Raw genomic sequence first — 21,506 nt, forward strand, 5'->3', positions numbered from 1 at the left:
ATCTTTTTTTTTTTAGCAGGAATAACTCATTCAGGGTCTTTCCAAGTGAATGGCCAACGAAGACCAAGTGGTAATGTAAATGAAGTTGGGGGTGAGAGACAGTTGGGAGACTGAGAATTGGTAAAAGGGATTTTGTTTCTTCTCAGCCTTCAAGAAAAGTACCTTCATAAAATGCCTTAAGTCTCTAATGGGAGGCCTAGATTTGGACTGACGTTTTGTAGAATGATTCTTTAATGGAATTAAGAAAATACTGGCTGCAGTTTCCTTGGTAGTTGGTTGGTTTCTTTTCTTTTTATTTTCTTCCAGAAGGGAAGACTTTTAAAAGGAACAAGGTAAATGTGTAAAGATGAAATTCTAGAGCTTCGTGAGCTCTCAATCTCGGTGACAACACAGCAGAGGAAAGAAAGCAGGCATTGCAAAAGAACCTGCATTCTAATTCCAGACGTGCCTCTGAGTCTTGGTGTGGACCTGGGCATGCTAAGCAACCTCACTGAGCTTCAGTTTCCTCATCTGCAAAATGGGACAAATAACGTCTCCTTGTGAAATGAGGTGATGGACGTGGAGTTTTGAGTATAGGAGGCACCCAGTGGGCACTCACTGAGAGGCAGCCATATGGATTCCTCTGAACTTCCCGTTCTCCTCTCGCCTGCTCCCATCAACTCCCTGAGGACCTGCCCTCCTCTGCAGACTGCCCTTCTCTCCCCTCACCCCTGGTTTTGTGGCAGTCACAGCAGTCCTGGGCGTCGGTGGGATCAGAGGCATTGCAGCAGCGCAGGCAGCGGCCGTCATCCATGTGTAGCACCAGGTTGGCAGGACACACGGTGCAGTTCTTGACTCCGGGACCCTTGCACTCCACGCAGCTATCGTGGCATTTTTCGCAGTTAAATTCCTCCCCCTGTTAAGAACAATCAGGAGCAAGGAGGGATTCACAAGGCACACAAGCAAGAAGTTAGTGGACTCAGAAAAGCCATGGCTTTTCATGCAAGCAAATGAAATATGTCCTTCCTAATGCACTTTATTTTTTTTTGTTTTTGTTTTTTCTTTTTTTGATTTTTTTTATCTTTTTGATATCTTTTTGTGTTTTATTTTTATTTATTTATTTTTTTTAATTTTTTCTCCTAATGCATTTTGAAGGGGTGGAGAGAAGGAAAGACCAACATCAGGTGCATGGTTCCCACATTACTCAGCTGTAAGTGAGGTAAGAGAGAAGATATTTCTTGTTTCTGTGTAGACCTGAGACTTCAAAGGTCATGAACAATGAATGCAGGGTGTAATTCTTAATTCTTAAGTTCATGTGTCAACTTGGCTAGGTTACGGGGTCCTGTTGTTTGGTCAAGCAAGCCCTGGCCTGATTGTTACTGTGACAGTATTTCAAGGATTTAAATTATCAAGTTGACTGCATTTATGGCTGTTACAGTTACAACTGACTGAGGAGATAGCCTTCAGCAATGAGAGAAGTCTCATCCAATCAGTTGAAGGCCATAAAGGGACAACTGATGATTTCAGCACTCAGAAGGAAGAATTTCTAAATCTACTTCAGCCAGTCAGCTTCTGGGGAATTCACCAAAACCTTCATCAAAGTTACCAACTTGTGGCCTGCCCTAAAGAATTCGAACTTGCCAATCCCCAAGGTCACAGGAGCCAATTCCTATAACAAATCTCTCTCTCTCTCTCTCTTTCTCTCTCTCTCTCTATATATATCCTATCAGGTTTGTTTCTCTGGAGAACCCTGACCTAATATACAGGGTTATTTCTGAGGCCCTCATTACTTATATTTTCCATTGTTTATCTTAGATCTTCTCAGATCCTTTGATTGAAATTAAAGCTGCAAGTGGACAGTACCATTATTCCATGATGCGCTGGTATAAGATTTAAAAACTATTAAGCCTAAACTATAGTGAATAGAGGAATTTTAGGACTTTTTGACTTTGCCCAGAATGATGTGCTGGAACTGCATCCATGTTCCCCGTAGGGAGGGTGGGAGGCACACCATCCCCAGCCCCCAGTACCTCGCCCACTCTGTATTTCCCCACAACACAGTCCGAGCTGCAGATTCCTCCCTGGAGGTGGTAACTCCACACACAGGACAAGCAATTCAGTGCTCCTGTTCCTGAAAGAAGAAAAGGATCTAAGTTATAAAGGCTGCCCTTGGATTTTAACTTTGGTCTTGATCCCAAAACACTGTGGAACAAGGACTCTGTCAGAGTAAATTGAAGTAGGAGGGTGATTAGATTGAGGATATGAAAAAAAAAGTCTACAAGACCCAAAGACACACGGTGAAGACCTAGAAATTATCAAATTCTCTGTGTAGACTCTCAATCTGGAAATTGATGATTTGGGGATGAGAGATCTTTATAGTACAGGAAGAGAAGTGATTTTCAGAGAATGAGAAATCATGGAGAAAACTGTTGAAGCTTTATTTGTCATTCTATTTTTGTAGGATCCTAACACTCAGCTGGTGAGCACACCATGAAGAAGCAGTCCCTAACTGAGAAACACCACTAGATTGGAACCTAAAATGGTTAAAGGGGACTCAACAGATCATTTGGTCTCATGGCTCTTAATTTTGGCGGGAGGATGGGGGTGGGTGGTGATAGGTCCCTCTGAATCACTCTTGAAAACTATGCACTCTGTCCACAGAATTTTGGGACACTATTTACTTTTTATTTATTTATTATTTTTTAAATCAATGAAAACTAAGGCCCAGGCATGCAAAGTCACTCATCCAAGGTTACACAGGTGCTGGCTGAATCAAGAGCCAAAGTCAGGTTTGTTGACTTGTAGTCCAGTGCTCTTTCTACCATACTCTCTGCCTTATCACATGAACTGCCAAGTGGAGGAGAATCTGAATCTATAGATTCTGTTTCCCATGGAGACAATACCCCTCTCCCCTAATTCAGACACCCCGAGAATGACTGACTGAAGCATTTCTTTCTGTGTGGATATCAACAGAAAATCTCTGGAAAGAGTTTGGACCTCTAGTTTATTTTGATAAGAAAGCCCTGTCATTTTTGCTGAGAATTTCAAAACAGGAGCATGAGAGAGATGGGGCATGGAATGTGCCAGGTATCGTAAGTTCAACTTGATATCTATGCTCCCATCAGAACAGTATTGTAAAGAGTGGTTAGTTGCACTTGAAATAGAACCATAAGTCCTGTCCCTCACATCTGCTATGGAGTTAAATCACCTTTTCATGTCTTATCTGTGAGCTCAATCACCTGTAACACTCTTTCTGGGGAAAAATAAATTCTGAGCTCTGAAAAATAGCTTAGAGAATAAACCTTTATTACCTAATGCTTCTTAGGTTGGGGCTGCCTGTAATGACATAAATTCAAAGCCACTCTATTTTTGTCTTATCTCTAGCTTCATACAGAATTTCCTACATGTTTTGAGACATAATTGTGGTCTTTCATGAGAGAATTAATCTTTACCCACACCCTTTGTTTCTTATTTTTCTAAAATATAGCTTAGGAGTCTTCTTCTTTTTAGTTGAAGATAAATTAAGGGTTGGAAAATTAAAAAAGCAAAAAGGGCACTAATTGAGAGACATCAAATGGAGTCGAGAGGTCACTCTGGTGGGTACTCTTATGCACTATATAAAGAACCCTTTTTAGGTTTTACTGTATTGGAATAGTTAGAAGTAAATATCTGAAACTATCAAACTGCAACCCAGTAGCCTTGACTCTTGAAGACAATTGTATAACAATAGTAACAGTGTGATTGTGAAAGTCTTGTGGATCACACTCCCTTTATCCAGTGTATGGATGGATGAGTAGAAAAATGGGGCAAAAACTAAATGAACAATAGGGTGGGATGGTGGGGGAAGATTTGGGTGTTCTTTTTTACTTTAATTTTTTATTCTTATCCTTATTCTTTCTGGTGTAAAGAAAATGTTCAAAAATAGATTGGGGTGATGAATGCACAACTATCTGATGGTACTGTGAATAGCTGATTGTACACCACGGATGACTGTAAGGTATGTGAATATATCTCAATAAAACTGAATTTAATTAAAAAAAAACTAAGTGGCAAATATAACTGGTCAATAGCAAATATTTATCAAAATCATCTAAATAAAACTGACATTTTAAATTTTAAAAAAAGGGCACTAATAAGGTTAGGTCACAAAATCTGTGCTTTAAGGTTGGTGACATAGTCCAGAAGAAGGCCAGCAACCATTTGGCCAAGGCCTAGATCCTGGGTAGTTCCCAAAGGCACTTTCTGTCACTTTGGGGACAAAGCAGTAACTCCATTTACATCTCCTACATCACACTTAGGGTACCCAAAGTCTTTTGCCAAAGGCAGTTAACTTCCAGAATGTTTTCTGTTATTTTCAAGGTCAACGCCCTACATCTGTCATTCCTTCTAAAGATCTTCTAGCAGCCTTGAGATCTACAAAGACAGCTTTGGTATGTCCTTAAAATTCAGAACCACTCACCATCTTCTCCTCAAGGAATGACCCTCAGAGGATGAATTCAACCCAGCAGAGTAGCCCCTGAGGTTTGTCCATGGACATGATTCACGCAGAAAGAGGCAGTTCCAGAGAACTGGGAGGCTTTGGTTACTCAGCTTGGATGTGGATTCCAAACAATTTTATGGGGTAGATATATAAAAAGTTAAATATGTGAAGACAATGAGTGAGCTAATTATGGGTGGTTCAGTTGCATATAAAATTACACATTAGGCTTCAGCACGCCTTTAAGTTTTGATTTTTTTTCAATATCCTGAAATTATTGGGCAGTCAAAAGTGAATGAAATAAAGTCTAGTTGGTAAATTGCTTATTTAGAGTGCTAATTTTTTTTTTCCTGACTCTTTCATGAATTGTGTTTTTTTGACAGCTAATGTTTTAAGAAGGAAGGAACTTAACACCACCACCTCCTCCCCCCATCCAGTATATAACCCAAGAGAAAACTTATCCCCTAAATTGGGCTTAACAATCCCTTCCTGATATTGGATAACAACAACAACAAAATCTAAGAAGCACAAGAATGATTATATAAATGCAGTTTGCTTGGACGGATAATTCTTTCAAAGATTGAGGTCAGTTGAGGATGGACAAAGTCTGGGGGCATCCTATCCTGCGATTTTCACAGAGTTGCCTTAGGATGGCCTGAGAGTGGGGGGGGGGGGCTTCAGATGGGGTTCTGAAATCCCTCCTCTGCTCAATTTGAGCAGCTCTGCCCTGATACATTTTATATAATAGGATTCAGCGTAACATTTCATCTGAAGAAAGTGGTCCACTGCTACTATCTCATTTGAAATCATTGCTCTAGAATAGAACTGTCATCAATACAGTAGTTTCTAGCCACAGGGGGCTACTGAACACTTAAATGTGGCAAATTCAACTTGAGTTGTGTCATAAATGTAAAATACATGTGCAAAAAAAAGATTGAGTGCCAAAAAAAAGTAAAATATTGCATTAATAATTTTAACATTGCACATTAAAATGTTGAAATGATAATATTTTGGATACATTAGGTTAAATGAAATATATAATTAAGATGAATTTTACCTCTTTATTTTTATTTTTTTAAAATGTGCTTACTGAAAAGTTTAAAATTACATGTGTGGCATGCATTATATTTCTAATAGACAGTGCTGATAGACCATGCTATGAGATGTATAAAAGAAATTGTAGCAATGGGATAAATAGCTCAGGACCACTTCCAGGTCAGTTGGATCATCTACATCTCTAAGCACTTTCCAGCTAAGAGTGATTTAATGCAATCAATTAATATAATGGCAGTAATGTCATTGAGGGTCACTCTAAAGCAATACAAAATTGTTATTGATCACTGGCTCCAGGCTGGGAACCTGTGCTAAGAACAAAGATGAGTAAGACACATTAAATCGTGCCTTGGAGGACCTCAGTCTGGAGAGGCAGACTAGTAATAAGTAAACAATGACTAAATGTGCACCTGGGAGGCAGGGACCCTGACTGTCTTGTTCACAGTTGTATTGACTGACACTGCCCGGGCTATACTGCTGGATAAATATTTGCTGAATGAATAAATGGGTCAATGAATGCATACAGTACTAAGGGAAAACAGATGGAGGAGTTAGGGAAAACTTCTTGGAGGAAAGGCTGACCCTCATGGATCAGAAAGCAGTAACCAGGCAGAGCAGCCTGGAGAAAGTATCCTGGAGAGAGGCAGAGAGAGCAAGCAGGCCTCAGGTTTATAGTAACTCATTATGCTTGGAGTAGAGGATGGGAGAGCAGGTGGTGAGAGATGATGCTAAATGTGAGTGGAGTGTCCATGGTGAAGAGTCTCATATGCAAAGCTACTGAATTAAGATTCTATCCTAAAATCAGTGGAGAGTCATTTTGAGTAGAGGAATAGCATTATGATATTTGTCGTGTAGAAAGACCTATCTGAGAGCATAATGAAGGGATGGTTGGTTATAGGGTGTCTTATCCTAGAGGTGGGAACACCAGTTAGAGAACTGGTGAATAATTCAGGCAAGAAATGATGAGTCTTAACTAAGGCAGTGAGCCTAGAAGAACAAGAGAAGGGAAGTGGAGTTAGGTGATATTTAAGCAGTAGGTTTGACAGGACTCGACAAATTGCAGGAGTTGAGAGAGAGGGAGGAGCAGAGAACGATGCCCAGGTTTCTATCCCAACAGTGAATTTTCTTCAGTTCTGTCCCAGGTAGTGGGGCCATTTATCAATTTATGGAACACAGAAAAGAGTGGCCTAGGAATGGGGTGAGGTATGTTGGAGAATAATGCATCTACACTTGAAGTTTGAGGTGTCTGTTGGGCATCCAAGTAGAGTTATTCCCCAGACAATTAGATGTATGAATGCGGAGCTTGGGAAAACCATTAGGGAAAGAAATACATTTGAGCCAACATATTTTGGGGGCATTAGAAAAGTGATTATGGAAGCCACTTTCCACCTGAAATGGCTCTATTCACATGTGTATAGCACTTGGGAAGAAGTTATTTTTGAAATATCATCAGAGAGTGTTCAGGAAGGTCAGCCTAGCAGTTAGAGAGCAAGATTTGGCTGCTGGTCTCTTCCCAAGTACGGAAAGAACTTATTTCTCATCTTGTGAACCCTTCTCCTTGGAAATTCTTTGTAATCAAACCACTACTCTGACATGAATTATTTTGGAAGGGAGAGGAAGCAAGAGTAGAAACAGGGTCTGACAAGTTGGCCTTTGGCTGTTGTGCTGGTTTGAATGTATTATGTCCCTCAGAAAAAGCCATATGCTTTGATGCAATCTTGTGGGGCAGACATTTTAGTGCAGATTAGATTGGAATCCTTTGAGTGTTTCCATGGAGACATGACTCACCCAACTATAGGTGATAACTCTGATGAGATAATTTCCATGGAGGTGTGGCCCCATCCATTCAGTGTGGGCCTTGATTACTGGAGCACTATATAAGCTCAGACAGAAGGAGTGAGATTGCTACAGCCAAGAGGGAAACTTTGAAGAATGCCCAGGAGCTGAGAGAGGAGCTGCAGATGAGAGACAGTTTGAAGATGGCCCCTGAAAGTAGACTCTTGCTCCAGAGAAGCTAAAAGAGGACAAATGCCCCAAGAGCAACTGAGAGTGACATTTTTGAGGAACTGCAGCCTAAGAGAGGAACATCCTGGGAGGACGCCATTTTGAACATCTGGAGCAGATGCCAGCCATGTGCCTTCCCAGCTAACAGAGGTTTTCTGGACACCACTGGCCATCCTCCAGTGAAGGTACCCTTTGTTGATGGACACTTTATGGCCTTAAGACTGTAACTGTGTAACCAAATGAACCCCCTTCTATAAAAGCCAATCCGTCTCTGGTGTTTTGCACTCTGGCAGCATTAGCAAACTAGAACAGCTGTTTCATCCAAAAGTTCTAAGTGTCTAAGAGAAAAAAAATAAAAGAAAAAAAGGAGTCTTCAATACATCCCACACCACCCCCAGGCATTTGAATTAGCAAAATGAGCCTGACTCTGCTTATTGGATAGGACTCTGCTTATCCATTAGTGACCCATGCACCTCAAAAAAATCATATGTAAGTTCAGGTTCTGACATGACCCCTTCATTCCAATCATACTGAAATGATAGACTAAATATTTAAAAAGAAAACCAAAAAAGAAATAAGTGGATGTTCTAGTTTGCTAATGCTGCAGAATGCAAAACACCAGAGATGGATAGGCTTTTATAAAACGGGGATTTATTTCGCTACACAGTTACAGTCTTAAGGCCACAAAGTGTCCAACGTAACATGTCAGCAATCAGGTACCTTCACCAGAGGATGGCCAATGGCATCCAGAAAACCTCTGCTAGCTAGGAAGGCAGCTGGCGTCTGCTCCAAAGCTCTGGCCTCAAAACAGCTTTCTCCCAGGATGTTCCTCTATAGCAAGCTTGCTCCTCTTCAAAACATCACCCACAGCTGCACTCAGTCAGTTCCCTCTCTCTGAGTCAGCTCATTTATATAGCTCCACTGATCAAGGCCCACCCTGAATGGGCAGGGCCACACCTCCATGGGAACATCTCATCAGAATCATTACCCACAGCTGAGTGGGGCACATTCCAAGCAAATCCAACCATCACCAAAACATCTGCCCCCACAAGACCACAAAGATAATGGCATCTGGGGGACACAATACATTCAAACTGGCACAGTGGACTTAAAAAAAAAAAAAAAAAAAAAAAGATGAAACTGCTTCAGAAAGGGAATATAAATGAAAAATGGTAGTCAGATTCAAGCCACCTCCCTGCTGTACTCCAGGTCTGGAAGTGGGCAACGGTAGCTTGGAGTTCAACTTATCCATTATAATGGGAACTAAAAGTGTTTCTTTCATAAGAGACCAGGGCCCAAAGCTAGGCTTAGAGCTTAAATTGGGAGTTGGGGTGGGTCTCTCTGTGCACACAGACATGCCTTCTTTGCCAGGAACTTCCCTGATCTGCTGGTTGGGTTGCTGATGGAATCTGTATTGTTACCAATATCACTTCTAGGAACACTGAAAAGCCCTGTTTCTTAAGTGAGTCCCTGGGTGGGCGGCAGGGATAGAGTTAGCTGAAAAATACCAGATCATCAGGAATGAATATAAAGGAAGAGTGGGAGATACGAACCAAAAACAAAACCTCCAATTCGGAATAAGCCCGAAACCAAAATTTCAAAGCATATGAATGTAATGATTGCTAAGAAAGAGAGCAAACACAATCAACAGCCAGAATGTGAACTCACTTCAGATGAAAGTAATTTTATGGAAAGTCTGGCAGTCTTTAAAAGCAGAATTTTAAGAAGCTCAAAAAAAAAAGAAAAAAAATCCATAAAAATGATAAATTATGAAACACAAAAGGAGGATGTGAAGCAAAAACAGATGAAAAAGAAATGATTAGAAATCTTAAAAATAAAAATACAGTCATTGAAATTAAAAAAAACAAAGATAATAAGAGGTGGGCTGAGCTTTAAACTGAACCCAGAGAGCAAATTAGGGAAATGTAAGAGAGTCCTGAAGAAATAACATAGCATAAACCATAGAGTGTCAAAGACATAAAAGTATAAAAGGGCAGTTAGGAGACGTAAAGGACAGATCAAGAAATTCTAAAATACATTTAGTTGGAATTCCAGAATAGGAGATTGGAGGGAAAGATGGAGAAACAATAGTTTTGAAGAGCTAACAGATGAAACATTCTCCATTTACATAAAGACTTAAGGATTTTCTTGTGTTCTGTATATTCATTCATTCATTCATTCATTCAGCAAGCACTTAATGAGCATTTACTACATTTCACACTCTGGGCAAGGAACAGGGGATATGAAGATGAATATGGCACAATCCTTGCCCTTTTTGGAGCTCACAGTAAGTAGGAGAGATGGACATAGTTAATTAAAAAGCAATGTAAAAGTGCTATGATAAAAGAGTGTATTACAGACTCAAGAAGAAGATAGGAAGAACACTGTTGGTAAGACTAAGAAAAGCTTCACAGAGGAGATGACATTCAAGCTGGGTCTTTGACATGTCACTGGAGCAGTGTTCTCCAGGAAGAGGAAACACATGGAACAAAGGCTGGGAGGCATGAAAGAGTATTACATACTTGGTGGCTACTGAGGGGTTCTTGATGGTTCTAGGTGGTTCCAGATTCAAAAGTACATATAAGGAGAGAGGAGACATGAACTAAAGGGGCTGACTGGGGAAAAATTTTAATCATTTTTTAAAAACGGCAAGCATTTATTGAATGTCTATTGAAGTAAAAGGTTATTGAAGGACAGTACATAAATGCAAAATAAATAAATAAATAAAGGAGAGCTATACCATGTTCATAAATATGACAACTCAGGATCATAAAGATGGATTTTCCTCCCCAAATAAATTCAAGTGTAATGCCAATCTTTTTAAGGTAAGCTATGGAGCAAAATGAACATATTTGAATTTTAAAAGGGTTACTCTGGCTTGTTGTGCAGGATGGGGTGGGGGAGGGGGTGGCAAGACCAGAGTTGGGGTGACCAGCTGGCTACTTTAAAAGACCAGCTAAATGATGCTGGAAACCAAATATGAGGACTGTGAGAACAGAGAAAGAGATCTGATTAGAGAAATACTTGGGAGAGGGAATCAGCAGACCTTGACATTTACCTTTGTTAGAGGTTGATGGGTTGGACAGGTGGTGAAGGGCAGAGAAAAGCCCAGGATACTTCAAGGCTATCAAATTTGGCCAAATGGTTGGATGGTGGCTCCATTAACAGAAAGAATGAATAGCACCTACTCTCAAATGTTTAGATAATAGACAAACAGGTGAATAGATAGACAGATGGTAGATAGATGGATAGATAGAATAATATAGCAAATGTGACAAAATGTTAAAAGTTGGTGAGTCTGTTTATCTGGGTGGTGGTAGGGTATGCTGGAGTTCTCTGTATGGGTTTTATAGTATTTTTGCAACTGTCCTGTAAGTTTGAAATTACTTTTAGATAAAAAGTTTATATTTAAAAAAGAGTGAATTTGCAGAGGAAGCACAGATTGTGTTTATTTTGGGATATGTTGATTTTTAAGGAACTCTGGGACAGACAAATAGGTATGCAATTTGGGAGAATTTGAGGCAGAAGTTTTAGGTAGTTGCTCAAGTAACAGAAATAAATGAATTCCCCTAGGCAGAATCTAAGTTCAGCAGGTAGAGAAGGAAGACAGAGTAGGTGGAAAGCATTTCATGGAGGAGATGATGCCTGTATCCTGGGCCTGGAAAGAGGGGAGGCTCTCAAGAGACAGTAGTGTGGTGAAGAAACAGTCCAGGTTAGAGGGAACAGGCAGAAGCCAAGAGAACAGAGGGTACTGAGGCTGGAAAGGATTGGCAGTGAGGTTAGGAAGAAGCTCCCAAAGACAGTGAGAAGGGAGAGAGGGCCCAAGCAGCAGGGAACCATTTTCATTTTTCCATTCACACCTGCAGAATGATAGATAACCACTCACCTTTGCATTTATCACAAGTTGGATGACATCTTTCACAGGTCTGTGTGCTTTGCTCTGCAAAGTAATGCTCAGGGCAGGTGCGATGACACTCGCCTTTGGAGTGGAGCAGAAAGAAAAATGTATCGCAAGACAGGCAATTCGTGGGCTTTGGGCCCCAGCATGCCTTGCAGCTCTTGTTGCACCTCTCACACTGTCCGGTGGCGTTTTCTGCATAATATCTGAAATGAAGCGGGAAGCAAAGGCTGAGTACTAAGCTTGCTTCTACGTTGGGTGTGGTGGAAAAAACAAGGCTAGTCAGACAGGGTCCATTTACAAGCTGGGTGACTTTGGACTCATTACTTAACTTTGCTCTTTAGATTCATTATTAATATTTTATTTGTAAATTGGGCTTTATGATCCCTCCCTGATATTGGATAACACACATGAACCTAGGACCACATAGTAGCACCTCAATAGTTAGTTACCTTTGGCTTTCTCCTTCCATTTCTTCCTCCACTTTCAAAAAGTGGTCAGAACAGTGCCTAGCACATTGTAAATAATTCATGCATGTTAGCGATAATTACTAATTTTAACATTATTCCACATAGTAACCTTATGATTTCAAGCTTTAAGGTGTGTTCAGTGAGCTCAGTGAAATGGAGTGGTTTACTGATTTCTCAATTTAAAAAACTTCTTGAAATAGGAGGTGACATGAGTGATGTTGAGCACCTTTACATAATTTTGCAAATTATTCTTTTGCAAAGAATTTTGGAGGTTAAGTATAACGCCAATAATCACTATTCATTAAGTGCCTACTATATGTAAGATGTTACATTTGGGACTTCAGGGAAATTATTTCACTTCTTTGAACCTAAAAATGAGATGCTGGAGCATGGGGGTTAGGAGCTTGCCCTCTGGAATAAGACTACATGTGCTCAAATCCCAGCTTTACCTCTCAGGAGCAGCCTTCAGGTTCCTCATCTGTAATATGGGACTAATTAATGTTAGTATCTCAAAGTAAACAAGTTAATACTGAGAAAGTGGTTAGAACAGGGGTTAGCACATGTAAATAATTAATGCATGTTAGCAATAATTATTAATTTTATGATTATTCCATATAGTAACCTTATGATTTAGATATTATCAACCCTGTTTTACAGAGAGGCTCAGAGAATTTAGTCAACTTGCCTAAAGTCAAACAGCTAGGGAAGTGGGACAAAGTGATTTGAATTTATTTGTCAAATACCACTCTACGAAAGCCCTAGTGCATTAACTGAAGAGCAACAGAGATTTTCCAAGTAAGATAAAAGAGAGAAAAAGGGATTATTGTGAAAGATGAACTTCTAGACAACATCTGACCCATCTCTGCATGTCAGGACGCTGAAGTTATCCTAGAGACGTGAAGGCTCATCTTTGGTTTTTCTAGTGGAAAACGAGTAGCCCAAGCAGTGGCTTCTTTTCTTTCTTTTCTCAAAAAGTTTATTTTAGCTCTACTAACATGTTGAAAATGAACACCAAGCCTAGGTACAGCTGAGCCTGCCTTTACATGGCCACCTGTCTTTGATCTTATGAGTGTGCCCTGTACCTTAGGTGACCCAACTTGAGGCAAATCAAGGCTTGTTTCACCTTCCATGGTTAGGTGAACAACTATTACTCCCGGTCAATCATTAAGACCCTGACACATTTCAGAGCCAATGCGATGGAAAGAGAACAAAAGGAAAAATCAATCATGAGCTGTAACTTTGAAAAGGACCACAAGAGACTCAAAAGAGAAATCAACAGGGAAAAGTGATATCCACACAGACCAGAGGGAGCACAAGATTGGAATCAGAAGATCTGATGTTTAGTCTTTGCTCCTCCATGTATTAGTAGCTGTGTGATGTTGGGCATGTCACTTAACTTCTCTGAGCCTCAGTTTTACCATCTATAAAATGGAGAGAATAATATCAACCTCATAGGATTGTTGTAGAATTAAATCATAATTTAATGACACCTTGTAGATGGGATACTTGGTAAATCCTAAAGCAGCACACAAATGCTCTTCACTAATGTTGTTATAAAGATGAAAATAATCATTAGGAACCATGGGAAAAAAGCTTATCAATACCAAGTTGGTTTTAAAGATTATTGAAGGGTACTAGGGTTGACTAGATGAGATTAAAAGAGGAGACAAGTACAATGCCACTGCTTATTTTTATAACTCTTTTGCATGAGGTGACTATGAAATCTGTTGATCCTCACAGGCTTAAAGAGAATCTCAGGCATTAGTGCATTCAGTATCTGAGGCCACAGAGAACCTTTCCTGAGGTTAAACGCCAAAATAATTGACAGAGTGTGGAGCATTATATAGCTTCTTTTCCAAGGCAAGAGGTTTAACGTATGAGGTTTATGCAATGCATGTGGAACACTGATTTTACTAAGAGAACAATTTTAGATAAATGCCTCTGTTTATACCCCTTTAATACTTCCTTTATACCCCGTTAAAGAAATTTATGGCAACTGGTGCCCCTCTCTCCAACCTGTAACCTCACACGCTGTGGAACAATTGTCTTCTTAATTCCATGGCCTACAATTTATTTAGACCAGAGGTTTATACTTTTCTGTGTGTGCTTGAGAGTCTTTAATGACTTGTCTTGAGGAAGACAGAGATTTTTTTGTTTTACACAGGATCCAGATATTTTGAGACACTTAATAGGATGAAGAGGAAGGGCTAAGCCAGATAGCCCTATCCTCACTCTTGCTAGCAGGACTTTTTCCTCCATTGTTCTATACCACTGGTGTATCTTGAAGGCTGCTAACATGGGTGACTCTGTTCTCTTTATGTGTAGGAGCATGTATGAAAAATAAGAGGTCTTTTTTTTTTCTTCCAGGAGCTTATAATTTTCTTGGGAGGAGATATATAAGAATAAATAAATGCTTTTGAATGTCAGAGCGTTTATCTTACTTATCCTTAAATCTTTACAGCACCCAGATACTGGTCATTAAATGTTTGTTGAATGAATGAGTGAATGAATATGAGGTAAATCAAAATGGAAGGATGTATATAGAACTAAAATGCATGGTACATGCAGTAAATACTCCAGGACTGAAGAGGAAAGAGATGGGCCAATTTGGGTGAAAGCAATTGGGGAAGGCCCAAGGTTTCATCCCTTCAATTTGGGTCTGGAAACTCTCAGCATTATCAGTTATTGGTTGGGTAGAAAGAATTAGCAGCAAGACTATAACCAATCTTTCTTTTTATTGGGTATATCCAGAAAAAAAAAAGATTTTTACTATAAAATCTTCTTCCCAATATGCTGATAACCAGACTTCCTGGTAAATACAGTAATGGTTTTTCCTAGCAGAAAAATAATGGAGAGTCTTTATTTGTGAAATGCTTTTAGAAAGATATATTTGGTCTGTCAGGGTTGCATATTATAAGTAAACCTAGAATTTCTGGATTTATGGGCATGACTGGTTGGGTAGTTATTGGAGTATAAATTAAAATTTTAACTAAAATTGTTCCCTCTGCAAAATCAATGATCCAGATTCTGGGAAGACGGCAGCATAGAAAGAGGTGGAAGACCTAGTCTCCCCCAGAACAATTCATAAATGAACAAAAAACCAGTAAATAACCTGGGATGGTAGCGGGGAGACAAATGTGACTGTACACTCATCATCCACCGACATGAATTGGGAGGAATGCCCGAGATCACAGCATAAAATCTGTAAGTAAAACTGCGGACCCGCGCTGAGAGCCGAGAACCTAGAGCCGGGAGCCCCTCCCTCACGGAAGCTGCGCCGTGCACTTTCTCAGCCCAGCTCCAAGTGAGGTTTTAATATTAACTGCTCAATACAGACAGCAAATCCTCAACAAGCAGACAGAGGCTTTTGGAGACAACTGACCTTAGGAGAATCGGGGGAAATATTCTGTCTCTCGCTCTCTCTCTGTGGAGAAAACCTCAGCTGCTCTCAGCCCACAAGGCTTTGCAGTGGAGACAGCCTCACACATTCTGCATTCTGAAACAAGCTGAGAGCCCCGCGGCACAGCCAAGCGGCCCAGGGCTTCCCTAGAGGGACGGTGTACACTGATGACATAGCACGGCATTCCCTTGGCTGAGGGAGGATCGCGGCTGGGAGGGGGAATCTGCTCGGAGAACCCAGGGGTGCTACGCCAAGTCCGGTGGTTTAGGGGACACGGAGAGAGAGCTGCCCCTCCTCCCTGACCACCCGTGCACGCGCTCCACATTCAGGGCGGGTGACTCCAGCGGCGCACCCAGGCTGAGTTCTCCAACTGAACACACAAGAATCATTTCCCCACACTACTGACTGGAGGGATATAGGTGGCTCACAGACGCCATCTGCTGGTTACCTAGAGAAAGTGCACGTCACCAAGCTGTGTCTCTGAAAAATTAGATCGATATCCTTTAAGAACCCTATCAAGCAAAACAAATGCCAAGAGGCCAAAAACAACAGAAAATCTTAACGCATATGATAAAACCAGACGATATGGAGAATCTAGCTCCAAACACACAAATCAAGATTTCGGAAGAAACGTTATTCCTCGCAAAATTAATTAAAGAGGTACAATCAAAGAACGAAAACATGGCAAAGGATTTAAAGGACATCAAGAGACCATGGCCCAGGATATAAGCACCATAAAAAAGACCCTAGAAGAGCATAAAGAAGACATTGCAAGAGTAAATAAAAAAATAGAAGATCTTATGGAAATAAAAGAAACTGTTGGCCAAATCAAAAAGACTCTGGATACTCACAATTCAAGACTAGAGGAAGCTGGACAACATCTCAGTGTCCTAGAAATCCACAGAACAGAAAATGAAAGAATAAAAGAAAGAATGGAGAAAAAATTGAAAAAATTGCAATGGATCTCAGGGATACGATAGATAAAATAAAACATCCAAAATTAAGACTCTTTGGTGTCCCAGAAGGGGAAGAAAAGGGTAAAGGTCTAGAAAGAGTATTCAAAGAAATTGTTGGGGAAAACTTCCCCAACCTTCTACACAATATAAACACACAAAACATAAATACCCAGCGAACTCCAAATAGAATAAATCCAAATAAACCCACCCCAAGACATATTCTGATCAGACTCTCAAATACTGAAGAGAAGGAGCAAGTTCTGGAAGCAGCGAGAGAAAAGCAATTCACCACATACAAAGGAAACAATATAAGACTAAGTAGTGACTACTCAGTGGCCACCATGGAGGCAAGAAGGCAGTGGCATGACGTATTTAAAATTCTGAGAGAGAAAAATTTCCAGCCAAGAATACTTTATCCAGCAAAGCTCTCCTTCAAATTTGAGGGAGAGCTTAAATTTTTCACAGACAAACAAATGCTGAGAGACTTTGCCAATAAAAGACCTGCCCTACTTCAGATTCTAAAGGAAGCCCTACCAACAGAGAGACAAAGAAAGGAGAAAGAAATATAGAGAATTTTAACAGACATATATAGTACCTTACATCCCAAATCACCAGGGCACTCATTTTTCTCTAGTGATCACAGATCTTTCCCCAGAAGGGACCATAAGCTGAGGCATAAAACAAGCCTCAAGAAATTTGGAAAAACAAACAAACAAAAAGAATATACTCAAAGAACATCCTCCAAACACAATGGAATACAAATAAAAGTCAATAATTTTTGAACTATAACTCCACTATTTACCTCCTACATGATAAAAAATACAAAAACTCTAAGGACAAATCAATGGTTTTTGAACTCAATGTAAAATATGTAATTTTAGACAACTATATAAAGGTGGGGGAATGAAGGAGTATAGGAACATAGTTTATGTGCCCTATTGAAGTGAAGGTGGTATCAAAGAAAAACAAGATTGATAGGGATTTAAGAGGTTAATTTTAAGCCCCACAGTAAACACAAAGAAATTATCAGAGAATATAACCATAGAGATGAAAAGTAGAGTCTGGATTAAGAGAAATGGGGGATGGGGCAATGGGAAGTTAAGAAAGGAGTGTAGGGTTGCTGTTTGAGGTGAAGGGAAATTTCTAGTAATGGATGGTGGGAAAGAGCATAACATCATTCTAAATGTGATTAATCCCACTAATGGAAGGCTAGGAAAGGGGTGGAATGGGAAGATTTAGGCTGTATATATGTTTCCACAATTGAAAAAAGGAAAAAAAAAAAAAAAAAGACAGATAACTAGAAGACAATTGAATGCTAAGGATGAACTTGGATGGGATTGGAGGGTGGAGGACAGGTGGCTCGAAGGGACATAAGGAAAAGGAAATACAGAATGCAAGCATTGTATCATTGTTGAATCTCTTATACTTCTTAGCTGGGCTTAATGGAATTACATAAAAGAATGTTCTTGTTCATGGGAAGTGCATACGTGAATTACAGTGTATGTTCAAGGATGTGTGCAGCTAACTCTCATATATTCAGAAGACAGAGAAATATATGATGAATGTTAGATAGGGAGGGAAAGAAATAATGATGTGGCAGCATGTTAAAGTTGGTGGATTAAGCTATTGGGGGAGGGGGGTCAGGGTATGATGGAATTTTGTGTATGGTGCTAGTATTGTTTTTGCAACTATTCATGTAACTGAATTTATTTCAAAATAAAATAAAATATATATAAAAAAATAAAGGGCATGAGAGTCCCCTTGAGAAACAAAACAAACAAACAAACAAAATCAATGATCCACATGCTTAAACATCACATATTAAATCAGAATCAGAACAAATACTAATACAGAAGAGAATCTACACTGACAGTCTTGGCCTTCTGTCGGGGAAGAGTGCCTTGGAATTGCATGAATCCTTTTCAATACTAGTGAATTTTGGCACTGGGTGAGATCGGTGACTCATGATCACTGATTTGAAAGGATGACCCTTTGCATCATCTCACCAGGCCACCCTGCCTCTCCTGTTTCTCTTCAGTTACTGTGAACTGGCTGAAATCCCTTAGAGAGCATCAGATGTGCACTGGACCCTCAGCCCAGCTCCTTATAACAGAGCGACTTCGAGCTGGTTATGTGTCTGAGTCTTAGTTGCCTCATCTGCAAAATGGGTGTGCCAACAATGATATCCGGAGAGGCAGTGGGATTAAATGAGGGCAACGTGGGCTGAGCACCTTACCCTTCCCTGCACTGGGGCAGGCACTCCTTCCCCAGCTGGAACCAGCCTGGTTGGCAGGACTGGCACTGCAGTCTGTGCCTCCCTTCACATGTCCGACAGGAGCTGTGGCAGGGGGCACAGCGGTGGCCATCCTCGATGTAGTAGCCCTTGGGGCAGTCCTCCACGCAGGTCATGTCTGCCAAGAGAGGAAGAGCATCTGTTGGCGTCAGGCCGCATGTCTCCAAGCCTTCCCTCTGAGCTCCCCGCTCTGTACTGTGGGAGGGGAGGCGAGTACAGGAGGAACGAGACAACGTCCCTGAGGCGGATGGATTCTCTTGGGAACTAACATGAGCGTCCAAGAAATAGAACCAACCAGAAGGCCATTATGAGTTCGGAGAAAACAGAGGTCAGAGTGAACCATCCTTGGTGGCTGAAATGATTCATTAATCAATGGATGCTAAATCTAGGGAAAATTTTGATGAGGAGCTGAACATTTGCATGTTTTTAAGATGTCACTGTAGAGTGCTTATTAGTTACAAGGGGGGAAACAATAACTGTGCAATGGAGAGACTGGACATATATTAATCAAAATCTATATCACCCAGGAGAGACAGGGGGACATCGTTGCCTGCAGACATGGTCCTCTGAGAAGAACACAGCATTACCTAATCACTGATACGGCATTCTGGCTGAGAAGGCATAATCTTAATCTAATCATGAGGAAATGTCAATGGAACCCAAAGGAATACTATGGACTGTATTCTTCTAAAATATCAATATTGTAAAAGGCAAAGATAGTCTGTGGAATTATCTCAGATTAAAGGCAGTTAAAGGGATGTGCCAATTAAATCAACACCTGACTCTAGATGGGACCTTATTCTAAAGGGGAATTGAGAACATTGGAAAATGGATGGCATATTAGATAAAAATATTATATCATAGAATTGATAACATACTTTGGTTTTTAAGAAAATATCCCTAATCTTAAGAAATACTGAAGTATTTGGAGGAAAGGAAGCATGATGTATGTAACATACTCTCAAATGGTTCAGAAAAAAAAGTTGTGTACTATGTACCCATATAGATTGTGTGTGTGTATGAGTGCATTTGTGTGTGTGTGCGCGCGTGTTTGTGTGAGAGTCAGAGAGAGAGAGAGAGAAAGGGAGGATGACAATGCAAATGGGGTAAGATGTTAGATGTTAAGAGGGGAACTGGGTAAAGGGTATATGCCTGTCTTTGTGCTATTCTTACCCTTGCAACTTTTCCTTAGGCTTGCAACATTGTCCAAATATAAAATTAAAAAGAAAGAAGCCAGTCTCCGCTGGGCATCAGGCATGGTGTAAGTAGTTTCCCAGATGGAAAGGAAAACAAACCCCTCCTCGGACTTGGAGGAAACGGGACTCACTGAGGAGAAGGCTGTTCCCCGGGCACGTGTGACACTGGTCCTTGGTGGGCCCCGAGCAGCGGAAGCACTTAGGGTGGCAGGGTTTGCACTCGTGGGCCTCCGCGTCCCAGTACTCGGAGGGGGCGCACTCCCTGTAAGCCTGGCATCTCCCACGGCTGTCCATCCTCAGGCCATCTTGACAGCTCGTGCAGGCCCCAGACGCCGAGCAGGTGAGGCAGGTCTTGCTGCAATCTGTGGATATGATGGGGGCAGAAGTGAGAGAGTGGGAGAGGGCTGGGATGCCCCTCTAGGATATCACTTCCCCTGGAGAGTGTGTTGACTTTCCTTCCACATTTCTTCCAGAGATTTCTACGGCTCTGTGCTAAGGGTGTGGGCCAGGGGTAGGTTACAGCCTTTGGGGTCTGATGGAACATTCTTGTTGCAAAACGAGAAAAACGGCCATTTTGCTTTCTTTGTAGTACATACCCACAGAGCTAACTTCATGCAATAGTCACCTCAGAAATATTTTTAGTACCCACTATAATTACCCAAACTATAATAAATAATAAGCAATTCCACAGCACCATTTTCCTGCACAAGGATGTCACCTTTTTACTCTCTCACCCTTATTGCTCTGATTCTCCCCTCACCTACCAGAATCCCTTGCATTCACCACTAATATAGCAATTGTTGAAATAGAGTGTAATTGCCTGTTGACTCCTTCATTTCCCCAGGCCTCTTTTGTATTCATTTATGAATACAAAATATATGAATACTAATGTATCAATATTGGCTCATCAGTTGTAACAAATGCACTACACTAATGCATGATGTTAATAACAGGGGACACTTGTGTGTGTTTGAGGAGATGTATGGGAATGCTGTAATTTCTGTGCAATTCTTCTGTAAATCTAAAACTCCTTTAAAAATAAAGTTTATTTTCATAAAAGTGCACACCACACACAAAAATAATAAATAACAACAACTTACTGTCACCTCAGGGTTTTAGCAGTTGTCACACCCCTGTCTAGAATGTTCTTTTCTGAGATAGATGTGTGGCTTGCTCCCCCACTACCTTTCAGTGGTATCATTTAGGCCATCTTCTCTCACATTTCAACCCCATCCTGCCCAACTCCTCAACTCCCTTCCCCCTTTAATCTTTTCCTATCTTCTTTATGGTCTGCCTTCCCCAATAGAATGTGAGCCCATGAGGGCAAGGATTCTGACTCTATTGTTCCCTAGTGCTCCCCAGGTGTGCAAGAGCACATGGCACTTTGTGGGCCCTGAATAAACATTCACTGGATGACTAGAAGTGTGGTATTATCATTACCCTGCTCCTCATCTCATTTTTTCTAGATCAGGGAATTGAGGCTTGGAGACGAGAAGTCATTCAGCTTGAGAAGGGCAGGGTCAAGATTCGAACCCAGGCCTTATAACTGTGATTGCTATTTCTGCCCAAGTGCCTCAGAAAAGGACTGGGAAGTTCAGAGGTGCCTGCCATATCTCAGAGGGGATGATTTGGGGAACATGGAATGGGTTTGGAGTCCAGGTTTGTGTTTCTAAGAGGTGAACCTGCTTGGAGATTGCTTGATTCCAGATGTTTCTCTACACCTGCCCAAATTTTAATTTTCAGGTCAGGCCCTTTGTTTCTTTTCTGGAAAGTCAGGTCA

General features: G+C 40.8%; 1 protein-coding gene across 1 annotated transcript in view; it reads right to left on the reverse strand.

Annotated features, from left to right (window-relative positions):
- The window catches only part of PCSK5 (proprotein convertase subtilisin/kexin type 5), a 422,934-nt gene that overhangs the window by 2,914 nt on the left and 398,514 nt on the right, over nucleotides 1-21,506 (reverse strand). Inside the window, exons 33-37 of the mRNA XM_037797346.1 lie at nucleotides 19,858-20,088; nucleotides 18,474-18,648; nucleotides 11,400-11,617; nucleotides 2,010-2,110; nucleotides 709-895 (exon numbers count right to left, since the gene is read on the reverse strand). Of these exons, the coding sequence (XP_037653274.1) occupies nucleotides 709-895; nucleotides 2,010-2,110; nucleotides 11,400-11,617; nucleotides 18,474-18,648; nucleotides 19,858-20,088 (912 nt within the window). The remainder of the gene's footprint in view (nucleotides 1-708; nucleotides 896-2,009; nucleotides 2,111-11,399; nucleotides 11,618-18,473; nucleotides 18,649-19,857; nucleotides 20,089-21,506) is intronic.

The sequence above is a fragment of the Choloepus didactylus genome, chromosome 10, assembly GCF_015220235.1.
Source record: "Choloepus didactylus isolate mChoDid1 chromosome 10, mChoDid1.pri, whole genome shotgun sequence".
NCBI classification, from domain to species: Eukaryota; Metazoa; Chordata; class Mammalia; order Pilosa; family Megalonychidae; genus Choloepus; species Choloepus didactylus.